This window comes from Sciurus vulgaris (genome assembly GCF_902686455.1).
Source record: "Sciurus vulgaris genome assembly, chromosome: 8".
Taxonomy (NCBI): domain Eukaryota; kingdom Metazoa; phylum Chordata; class Mammalia; order Rodentia; family Sciuridae; genus Sciurus; species Sciurus vulgaris.
The window spans coordinates 136497741-136508892 of NC_136468.1; the positions used below are offsets into that span (position 1 = coordinate 136497741).

Sequence of the window (11152 nt, forward strand, 5' to 3'; positions counted from 1 at the left end):
CACCATATCCCAAGTCTAGAATTCCACCGCGGCTCCCCATCGACCTTGGTCTGCTCATTCAGCTGAGCATCGAGGCAGGAGGTGTGACCCTCTGGTCAGCAGAAGCATCTCCTGGTCTCTTCCCTCTCTGCTTTCCTCTTGGGTGCTTGCTGCTGTAAGCACGGAGGGGCCGCCTCCAAATCAGTTCAGCTGTTCTGCGTCGTGCTGAAAGCCTTCTCCGTCCAGTCAGGCCAGGCCTGCCGTGGACACCCGGGTGGGCCATTTGGGTCCCAGCACCCAGCTCTGGTCTCCCACGCCTGCAGCCTGAGATGCTTCCTGCCAGCTTCTCTCTTCTCGTCATGACCGTGATGCTGGGCCATGGATTTAAGTTACTGTTTCCTTCCCGGATGTGGCAGTTGGCGTCAGTCATTTTTATCCTTCTCTGGGAAGTGGAAGGCTTTCTTGCCAGTCCAGGGGTCTGGCAGCAGGTCAGGGATGGTTTCCAGGGCTCTGGTCCCTTCCTGAACGAGGTGTCTGGAAGGCATGCTCCTGGTCAGGTGGGGCAGGGACTGGGGTTTGGATTCCAGGGTGTCTGCCATCGACCGGGGTTGAAGGCAGCTGGAGGCTCCGTGTGGGCGGAACGTCTCCGCAGCCATGTTTTCTGTTGCTTCCGTTTGGATCTGGGGAGGCGGGTGATGGGATCTGCGTGTTTTTAGGGCTGTGAGATCAAAGTCAGGCTGTCCTCAGGCCGGGGACGACGGCCTGGGGTGTCATCCACCTGGGCTCCTGTCTTCTGCCCACAGCTCTGAAGGGAACCTGGCAGAGCGGATTCTTCGACCAGGGCAGTTTCAAGGAAATCATGGCGCCCTGGGCCCAGACGGTGGTGGCAGGGCGAGCAAGGTAACCCTGAGGCAGAGGGAGCCGCTGCCAGCCTGGCCTTGCAGGCCTTGGGACTCCCAGGCACCAAACCCGGGGTCCCAGGGGTGTTTTCTCCTTGGTCCCAGGATTTTCTGAAAGGAAAAAAAAAAAAGTCTGGCAAAAGGTTTTCTGGAGGACGAAGCCGTTGGTAGAGTTTGGTCTCGTCTGTGGCCTCAGAAGGCATCTCAGCTACTCCTGGGGTGGGGACCTTGCCCCTAGCCTCTGTCCCCTCACCATGGGTCCCTTTGGGACTCAGAAGGTGGCCCTGGGTACCCTTCCAGAGAACCCCAGACACTCAGCACTCTGAGCCCCATGTCAGGAGCCCCGAGGGGGCTGACGGAGGCCTCCGCGCTGCCGGGCCTCCAGAGGCGGGTTCCGCTCTCCGGCCACACGGCCTCGTCCTTTGGGACAGCTCCAGCTGCCCAAAAACTCTTCCCTCACCTGGAGCCCAGGGCCGCATCCTCAGATCCCTGGCACCAAGTTGTAGCTGCACGTCCAGGCTCTGGCGTGGACGTCAGGTCGAGCCCTGGCGTCACCCCTCGCCGTCCCTGGGCCTCCCTCCGTGCCCTCATCTGTAAGACGGGCATGATAATCCTACCCGAAGGGTGTTGGTGTTACAGACTGAGAGCATCTTCCAGGGCGCCCCCCGAGGGGTGGTTGCTCCTGTCATCATCATTATCGCTGACCTTCCTGGACAATAAACACTGGGACCCTACGCGGAGTTTCGGCACAAAGTCGCTTTCTCCGCAAGCGTTTATTTTAAAAAGCCTTTTTCATAAAAACCTGAGATGAAGTCCATACCTCCTTCCACACGGAAGCCCTTGGTGTGGGGGTGGCTGTCCCCCAGCTGCCCGTAGGGTCATTGCATGAGTGAAAGAGAACATCCCCGTGATGCTCGTGGCCTGGGGTGGCCAGCAGGACGTGGTGACGGTGACTGGTGTCGTGGCGTCCCCTGAGCTGAGTTTCCACGGGTGGCTTGTCCCTGCCTGCCTGTCGGCCGTGGTCATCACCAGCGGCAGGTGATGGTTCAAGTGGACACTTAAGGCCTGTGAGCGCTTGACTGACACATGCGAGGCCCTGACATAAGAAGTCTAGGGCTGGCATTTGAATGATAGAGGTCCGTCCGCCTGGGTGCTTCCTCGCCCCCACCTGCTGAGTTAGGCTCGTGGCTGCCGTGTGCGACAGTCCAGCCGCCATCGCAGGAAGTCCTTTGGGACCAGCAGCTCTGGCCCCCGCGCCCCTCCCCCGACAGGTCCCGCCCCCCGAGGGTCCCCGCAGGACCCCAGCTGGCTGGGTTCTCAGCACGCGGGAGCTTTTTCCTTGCCTTCTACTAATCCACCGGATCGAAGCTGGTGTTCTCCTCCGCATGGCTGGGTCCCCACTCCCAGAGACACCTGCAGCCAGGGCTGGGTGGACCCCGAGCCCCCCGAGATCTGCCCGGGAGCCGCCCGGCGCCGGCTCACGTGTGCTCGCCTTCCAGGCTGGGGGGCATCCCTGTCGGGGTGATTGCCGTGGAGACGAGGACCGTGGAGATGGCTGTCCCCGCAGACCCAGCCAACCTTGACTCTGAGGCCAAGGTGAGGAGGCTGGGACCACGGCTGCTGGTCCGCTCACTCTGCTGGTGGGAGCGGGTCCTGCTGTCCCAGGTGGGAGGCGGGAAGCAGGGGTCGTGGCCCCGGGTGGCGCGCGCTCTCGGGCTCCCTCCGCTGCAGCAGTGTCCTGGGGGCCCCGCCTGCCCCTGCCCGGCCCGCTGCCGTTTCTCTGCTCGGCTGCAGCCCACACTGGGAACTGCCCGGGGCCGGGGTACAGGGGGCCCTCGCTGTGCTACGCGGTCACATGAGGGCCAGAGCAAGTGAGCTCTGGGTCCCCCTTCAGAGCCTCTGCTCTGCTGTGGGTGCCAGGGCCAGGCCGGCCGGGGGCCCCTGCGTCCCCGTCCCCTGCTGCTCACAGCGCCTGAGCAGGCAGCTCTGTCTTCCAGATAATCCAGCAGGCCGGCCAGGTGTGGTTCCCAGACTCGGCCTACAAAACGGCCCAGGCCATCCGGGACTTCAACCGGGAGAAGTTGCCTCTGCTCATCTTTGCCAACTGGAGGGGCTTCTCCGGGGGCATGAAAGGTAGGGCCACCCTGTCCGCACGGTGGCCTGGAGCCTCGGGTGCCCGGGGCAGCTCCTTCTGCATGTCCTCTCCCTCGGTCACCTTAGCCGTTCCTCCTGAAGGCGGGAGGCGGTTCAGGTAACGCCGCCCTGTTTTATAGATGAGGCACCGCGCACCGGAGGCCACGCGGCTTCCTAGGGCCGCCCCTGGAGGGGCAGGCAGGGAGGTCGGCCCTGGAAGCGCCTGGGTGGCCTGGGCTCTCACCTCCCCGCTTGGTAACATGAGGAGGACATGTACCCGTCCTCCTTCCTGGGTGCAGCTCCGAGCCTCAGGTCACCTCAGGGCTGTGCAGACTCTCTGAGCCACCCAGCATTTTGAGAGATGGCGGCTCTCTGTGGGGAGGGAGGCAGATCTGCTGTGCATCCTTGCTAGCTGGGCAACCTCACTGAGCCTCAGTTTCCCTCCTTTGTGAAAGGAGTTAAAGTTTAGGACCAACCTCGGAGGGAGGGCCGCGGGGAGATCCAGTGTGCCGACCCTGGCACGCGGCCTCTTGTGGGTGATGTTGTTGCTGTCACCATGGAGGGCGCCCGGGCACTTGGAGTGGTGTGTCTTGGTGGGAGACGAGGGTCATGCGGCCTGGGGACAAGCTCCCTGTGCCGGGAGCACAGGTCAGGGCGGAAGGGGTCTCAGAGGCCAGTTGCGTGCGGTGCCTGTTCCCAGGCGAGGACTCTGGGTGGCCGACCTGTCCAAGGCCACACCGCCACTCAGGGAACAGTCTATGCCCGGACTGGCCCCCCAGTCCCAGCCGAGAGCGCGCCACGCCTCCCAGCTGACCCCACTCCCTGGGGACCCCGGGACACTTTAGGCCGCGGGCCTCCAGTCACCTCAGCAGACGGGCGACCTTGCCTTTCAGATATGTATGACCAGGTGCTGAAGTTCGGAGCCTACATCGTGGACGGCCTCAGGCAGTACAAGCAGCCCATCCTGATCTACATCCCGCCCTACGCAGAGCTCCGTGGAGGCTCCTGGGTGGTCCTGGACTCCACCATCAACCCCCTGTGCATAGAGATGTACGCGGACAAGGAGAGCAGGTGGGTGTGCCGCCCCCGCATCCCCCAGCACCGCTGAAGTCACAGGGGACATTCTCGGGTCCCCTCCCTTCCCTCGACTGGGGCAGAAGCAGCATGAGAGTGGATTTTCTCAACAGCCAGGGGCTGGAACCCACAGGTGGTGGAGGTTTTGTCTCTTTTTAGGTAACGTACTCTCAAGGAAGTTCACAATCGAAAAATAATAAAATAATAAGAAATAGAAACAATCAAGGAAAGACCAAAAGCATGTGAGCCTCCTGGCAGTCAGGATGAAAAGGGAAATACGAGCCAGGCACCTCTCACCAGACTCTGAAGCTAGTTTTAGGGCCCAGGGTCCATCACAGGGCCTGACTCCTCCTGGCGGGTGAGGCCGTGCTTCCTGAGCACACGACTGGATGAAGGCGTCTTGGACGAGGGGATCCCAGTTCTTTGTGGGAGAGGAATCTTCTCGGTATTTTCTTTAGGAGGAATTAACCCCAGGCACTCTTCTAGAAAGGATGAAGATAAGAATGCCTGCCGTAGGAGGATTGAGGCCTTCAGCGGGAACCCTTTATGCCACCTGCTGTGTCGGACATAAAGTCCTCAAGAGTAGTTCTTCCCCAGATAGAGGCACACAGTCCCCATGTTCATGCCTGCCTTCCTCCTTCGATTCAGTGGGCCGTTACTGAGTTCCTGCCACGTGCCAGGCATTTTGTTAGGTATTGTGACATGATGTCCAGTCTTCCTGGTGCCCAGATCCTCCTGGGGGCCAGTCCTTGAGAAAAACTCAGAATCCCGCACCACACTTGAGTCGGCTCAACAGTACCTTCTCACCCTGGCCACTAGGAAGCTCAGAGCTGCCTGTTGTGTTTCTTAGGGCTTAAGCCATCAAAAGCAAAAGGGAGCAAGGTAGACTGCGGGGTAAGTGAGAAGGTTGGACATGAGAGTGTTGTCTCTCAGGACATGCTGGGCTCTCCTCATGCCTTCTAAACTTTAAAGAGCTCACAGACTGTGTCCCAACTCTAGAAGAACAGACGTTGGGAAAGTCAGAAAGGACGGTGCTCAGAGTTATGCTGTTACGGAGGAAGTCATATGTTCATGAAGCTCCAAGGGTTCTCCAGAGTTCAGAAAGCATAATTTAAAAAAGTTGACTCAGTCCTTCCTTCTCTGGATAGAGAAACAGAAACCCAGAGAGGGAAAGTGACTTGCCTGAGGGCACACAGCAAATCTGCCTGAGAGCTGACACCCAGGTTGCCCAGCTCTCTTACCCTCAGCTCCCTCGACCACCATTGTCAGTGGCTAGGCGATACCTGTATCCTCCCCATCCCTGCCTCTTCTTTTTACAGGGGGGGTGTTCTGGAGCCAGAGGGTACGGTGGAGATTAAGTTCCGGAAGAAAGATCTGGTAAAGGCCATGAGGCGGATCGACCCAGCCTACAAGAAGCTGGTGGAGCAGCTAGGTAAGAGGGCCAGGAGCATCGCCCCTCGGAGGCCGGAGCGGCCAACTGGTTCCATCACGGGTGGTTACTAGTGGGTTAAAAATACAATAAAGACACACCAAACACGGCTGTGGTGTGGTCATTGTGAGATTTTCCAAATTTTTGTATTTCCTTTTAACATTCACACACACACACACACACACACACACACACACACACACACAGACGCATACTGAGGTTTACTATCCCTTGGGTACAGAAATGTTCCAGATTGCCAAATTTTTTTGGACTTGGAAATATCTGCATCTATACAACAAAATCTCCTGGGGACGGGACTCACATCTAAACACAAAGCTCGTTTATGTTCCGTTTCCACCTTATTTATAAAACCCGAAGGTGATTTCTTACAAGGTTTTAATGCGCCTGCATTTCGATGATGGTCTGTCGCATGAGGTCAGGAGTTCTCTCCTTGTGACATCATGTCAGCGCTTAAAAAGTTTTAGTTCTTTGCAGCATTTGGATTTTGGATGTTTTGGGTTAGGTCTGCTAAACAATTTACCATTGCAAATTTATTTCTTAGCACAAAGTGTAACAATTGTAGTATTGGGAGCCAATTAGGACCACTAGAATTTTGGTGGGTGACCAATTATCTATTTATGTAACATTTTTATTAGTGCATTATATTGACACCTAATATCAGGGTTCATTTCGACGTGATCGTACATTTGTGGAATGGAGCTGGCTCCAGTTAGAACATTTTTCTGAATCTTTGTGGGCCCTTTCTATTGCCTGTTTTAAGATATATCCATTTAGTTCTTTTGCCCATTTTTTAAATTGGGTTATTTGTGGGGGAGGGGTTGTGTTTAAGTTTTTGAGTTCTTTATATATTATGGATATTAATCTCAGTGGAGGAGCAGCTGGCGAAGATTTTCTCCCATGTTCTTGGATAGACGAAATTAATAAAGTCAAAGTGGCCCAATGACTGAAAGTGTGATACCGATTCAAGCAATTCCCATCGACATGCCAATGACATTCTTCATTTAGGACTGTAAAAGCAGCAGTCCTGAAATTTATTTGGAAGAATAAAAGACCCAGAATAACCAAAGCAATCCCGAGCAAGAAGAGCCAATGCTGGGACCTCCGATTATACTACAGAGCTACGGTACCAGAACCAGCATGGCATTGGCATCAAAATAGACACAAGGACCAATGGACTAGAAGACAGAGTCATCCGATACTCGGCAAAGGTGCCAGCCACATACCCTGGAGGGAAGACAGCCTTTTTAACAAATGGTGCTGGGAGAACTGGATATCATTGGGGAGAAGAATGGGGAACTACATCCTCCTCTGTCACCCTGCACAAAAGTGGATCAGAGACCAGACACTCTGCAAGAACTCGACGGACTCAACACGCCAACACGCTGCCGCAGACGCCAACTTCATCGACAAGACCCTAAAGCCCAAGAAATGAAGCCAGGGATCAACAAGAGCTGCAGCATCAAACGAAAAAGCTTCTGCACCGCAAAGGAAACGAGAGCTTGGAGAGCCTACGAGTGGTGCCTTTAGAAGTTCCAGTCAGACGTCAGGCATTTGACCAGTTTTGTCTCATTTGTGGCCTGTCCGTGGAATTTCCTTCGGATGTCCGTATTTGGCCTCCGCATTATGCCAACGTCTTTATAACTGTGTTTTCTGCAAGATTTATTGCCGGATGTGTGTGATTTCTTTTTTTTGGTGTCAGGGTAATTCTGACCTTGGAGATTTAGAAGTCTACTCTTCTATTTTCTGGGTTTGGGTACAATTGCCATTATTTCTTTAAATCTTTGATAGGAAGTTTCTCGCTGTGAAGTCTCCATCTTATATGACTATTTTCTTTCTTGTTTTTTTTTTTTTTTTGGTATGGGGGATTGAACCTAAGGGCACTTAACCACGGAGCTGCATCCCCAGCCCTTTTTATATATTATTTAGAGACAGGGTCTTGCCTAAGTTGCTTAGGGACTTGCTAAGTTGCTGAGGCTGGCTTTGAACTCGAGATCCTCCTGCCTCAGCCTCCTGAGCTGCTGGGACGACAGGTGTGTACCACACTTTATAGGTCTCTTTTCATTAGCTGTTTCCTCTTGGATGAGCTTTGCTGGATTGGGTATTTCAAGAAATCGCTTCCATCCAAGTTGTCAAATTAGTACGGAGTTATAAGATTCGCATACTGCATTTTATAATGTGTATTAAAATACTAATCGATAGACGCTATGTAGCCCAGAGGGTCTGGTAGAAGGGGTCTGATTTAAAAGTGCGTGTAGGATGCTCTCCTGCGGTTGTGCGTCCATTCCTGAGCCCGCAGAAGTTGCTTGACTTGGGGGGAACATCAGTGGTAAACCCCCATATCTCATGGGGCAAGTCCTGTCCTGCACGTAGCCGTCTGCTGCGGTCTCCCTGAAGTCCTGACCCGCTTGTCCGCTCCCCTGCAGGGTCGTCGCAGCTCCCCGAGAAGGAGCGCAAGGACCTGGAGGGACGGCTGAAGGCTCGCGAGGAGCTGCTGCTCCCCATCTACCACCAGGTGGCGGTGCAGTTCGCCGACCTGCACGACACGCCGGGCAGGATGCTGGAGAAGGGCGTCATCTCCGTAAGGCCGCCCGGTTCCCACGCGTGGAGATTTGGGGTCGGGGGTTTGGGGTGGGTCGACCCGGGGAGCTTAGAAATCCGATGCTCGCGGCTCCCACCCGAGGGCAGGAGCCTGGCATTCCTGCACATCCCCGGGCGATGGCAGGTGGCTCCGCGTTTGGAGAGCTGTGTCATCAGACTACACTGCGTGGCCCCGGGCGAGGCTTGGAAGCCCCATTCCCGCCTGCCGTCCTGGCTTCGGCCCCGCCCCCAGGGGACATCCCATAATCGCCGCCGCTGCCCGCCAGCTTCTCCTGCTGGAACGTTCTCCAGGGTTGGGTGGTGCTGGGTGTGGACGGGGAACATTTTGTCGCCTGTGGCCCGACCGCCTGGCCTCCTGGCAGGCTGGCTCTGCCCCGTCCTGGGCGCAGCCCGGGAGGGTCACCGAGCCGGGCCCTGCCCTGGGCGGCCACTGTCCCGCGAGGTCAGGGCTGGTGCCCGTGCCGCGCGCCTCTCCGGGGCTCAGACCCGCTCACCCGCAGGACGTCCTGGAGTGGCGGACGGCGCGCACCTTCCTGTACTGGCGCCTGCGCCGCCTGCTCCTGGAAGACCAGGTCAAGCAGGAGATCCTGCGCGCCAGCGGCGACCTCAGCCAGGAGCACATGCAGTCCATGCTGCGCCGCTGGTTCGTGGAGACCGAGGGCGCCGTGCAGGTGGGCCTGGTGTGGGAGGAGGCAGGGTGGCCAGGGGCGCAGGCGGGCAGCCCGCCCCGCAGGGTCCCCGTCTGAGGCAGCCGTGCCCCTGCCCCTGGCCAGGCCTACCTGTGGGACAACAACCAGGTGGTCGTGCAGTGGCTGGAGCAGCACTGGCAGGCGGGGGACGGCCTGCGCTGCACCATCTGCGAGAACATCAAGTACCTGAAGCGCGACTCTGTCCTCAAGACCATCCGGGGGTGAGTGCCCACCTGCCCCCACCCTGGGCTGGGTCTCCGGCTGCCCAGCTCCCCAGCGGCCACTTGAACCCACCCTGCTTTTGGCACCGAGGCCCCAGGCGCTCATGCTGGGCTGTGCCGCCCCCTCTCCCGGCACAGGGGAGGCACAGAGTCCTGCAGTGTCACAGACGCACAGGACGCCTTCCACTTGGGATCCTTGCTGGGATCTGGAGGGTGATTGTCCCTTGTCACAGCTGGAGCCTGGTTGGTTAGAGAACCCACAGGCCCACCAGACCTGAAGCTGTGGGCTCCCTCCCACTGCCCCCCTTTCCAGAGGCCCCCCTTGCCCGAGAGCCCTGGAGGCAGCTAGGAGGCAAGGGGACCCCGTTCAGGGTCTGAAGCTGGAGGCCTACCCTCAGGGCACCTCACACCTGCCATCCGGGGATTCCGGAGGCAGAGGCAGGAGGACCACACCAGAGAAAATCAAGAGGGCCCATCACACAGCCAGGGACCAGGGAGGAAGGTGCCCTTGAGGTGTCCAGAAGGAAGGGGACCAGGAGCTTGCCCAGGAAGAGGACAGGGCCAGGGCCTCTGCCACGCAGCGGCCCCAGCCCTTCTCTCCGTCCCCTGCAGCCTGGTCCAGGAGCACCCCGAGGTGGCCATGGACTGCGTCGTGTACCTGAGCCAGCACATCAGCCCGGCAGAGCGGGCCCAGGTGGCTCAGCTGCTGTCTTCCGCCGAGAGCCCCGCATCCACCTGAACTCCGCCAGGCCACTCCAGGAGCCCTGCCCAGCGGCCACGGGCCTAGCCAGGGCCTCCGCGGCTCCTTGGCCCACCCCGTCTCAGTAAGAGGCTCAGGAGTCGCCTCCTCTCCCTCGTTGGGAAGTCTTCAGACACTTGCTCCGACACTGAATCGCATCGAACTGGGACGTCGCGACTTCCTTCAGCTTTGGGGAGCTTGGGATGCGGGGCTGGATGCTCGTCAGCTCCTTTTCTATCAGATCGTGGACTCTTTTTTTTTTTTTTTATTCCAAGACCAGCACTTGATATAAACATCTTATGTATTTCAGCAGAATAAACAGGCAGGGGCGGGGAAGCAAACCCAGAGCCCAGGAGCCCTATTTTTGTAATGAGATCCCGCCTAGCCAACTGGGAAAGGGTCTGAATAATTTTTTTAATTCTTAAGAGAATGAAATGGTATTTAATTCCCAAACGGCCCTAGAGAATCACTAGGATCGCAGGTGCTCCGGAGCAGGGCTTCTTCTTCGGAGGAAGCCGAATCAGCGGACGGGCCCGGGCCTGGGCCTCTGGAGGGGGCTTTTCTGGGCTCACCGAGCTCTGTCCACCCCTCTCTCCAAGGAGAACAAACACCCTGCAGGACCTGATGCTCAGGCCTGATCTGGGGGTGCAGAGATGCAGGGGGGCCCCTCTCGACTCATGGCCTAGCTTGCTCACTCAGGTCATGGCTGAGGTCACTGCCACCTCCCCCTTGAGGGCCCGTGAGGCACCGTCTCCTCTTCACCTGTTGCCTCAATGTCCGTGGTGGCTTCCAGCCCCGAGGGCAGAGCTGTCGGCAACGGAGGACCAGACAGCAAAGACCCTGCCAGTCTGCTCAGGAAGAACTCTGTGATGGTCGCCCCGGCCCCTGACCCTGCCCACGATGGGGTTGGGGGAGCTGGTCACCACTGGCCACTGCGCCGGGCAGCTCGTCCGAGGACGCTGAACGTGATGCCAGGCCAGTGGGAAGCCCAAGCCGTGACCCTTGAGTGGGCCTGAGTTAAAAAGAGGGTCTGGCCACCAGCTCGGGCAGACGGAGGGGGCGTCGAGGGACAGCAGGAAGCCGAGTTACCTGCAGTCCCACCCGGAGGCTGGGGCGGGGGTGGAGGCTGCTTTGGGAGCTGCAGGCCTCTTTTTTTTTTTTGGAGGAAAGGCCGGGAAGTCGCTGCTACCCTGGGCCCTGCTGTCAGTGGGCCGAGGAAACAGAATAAACTATTTTTTGAAGGAAGCACTTTGGCTTTGACTTACTTCGTAGGCCAGCAGGGCAGGCTGCCTCCTGCAGTGCCCCTGAGGGCTCCTGTCCTCAGCAGCTGAGACCCTGAGAGCCGTCCCCGCTCAGGAGCAGCCAGGATG

At 57.9% G+C, this 11152-nt stretch overlaps 1 protein-coding gene across 2 annotated transcripts in view; it reads left to right on the top strand.

Annotated features, from left to right (window-relative positions):
• The window catches only part of ACACB (acetyl-CoA carboxylase beta), a 119010-nt gene extending 108244 nt beyond the window's left edge, over positions 1 to 10766 (top strand). For both annotated transcript variants that reach the window (XM_079151250.1, XM_079151251.1), the window contains 9 exons: positions 783 to 879; positions 2378 to 2474; positions 2876 to 3011; positions 3905 to 4082; positions 5405 to 5517; positions 7959 to 8113; positions 8634 to 8804; positions 8907 to 9043; positions 9656 to 10766. In XM_079151250.1, the coding sequence (XP_079007376.1) occupies positions 783 to 879; positions 2378 to 2474; positions 2876 to 3011; positions 3905 to 4082; positions 5405 to 5517; positions 7959 to 8113; positions 8634 to 8804; positions 8907 to 9043; positions 9656 to 9782 (1211 nt within the window). In that variant the 3' untranslated portion in view covers positions 9783 to 10766. The remainder of the gene's footprint in view (positions 1 to 782; positions 880 to 2377; positions 2475 to 2875; positions 3012 to 3904; positions 4083 to 5404; positions 5518 to 7958; positions 8114 to 8633; positions 8805 to 8906; positions 9044 to 9655) is intronic.
• The last annotated feature ends 386 nt before the right edge of the window (positions 10767 to 11152 follow it).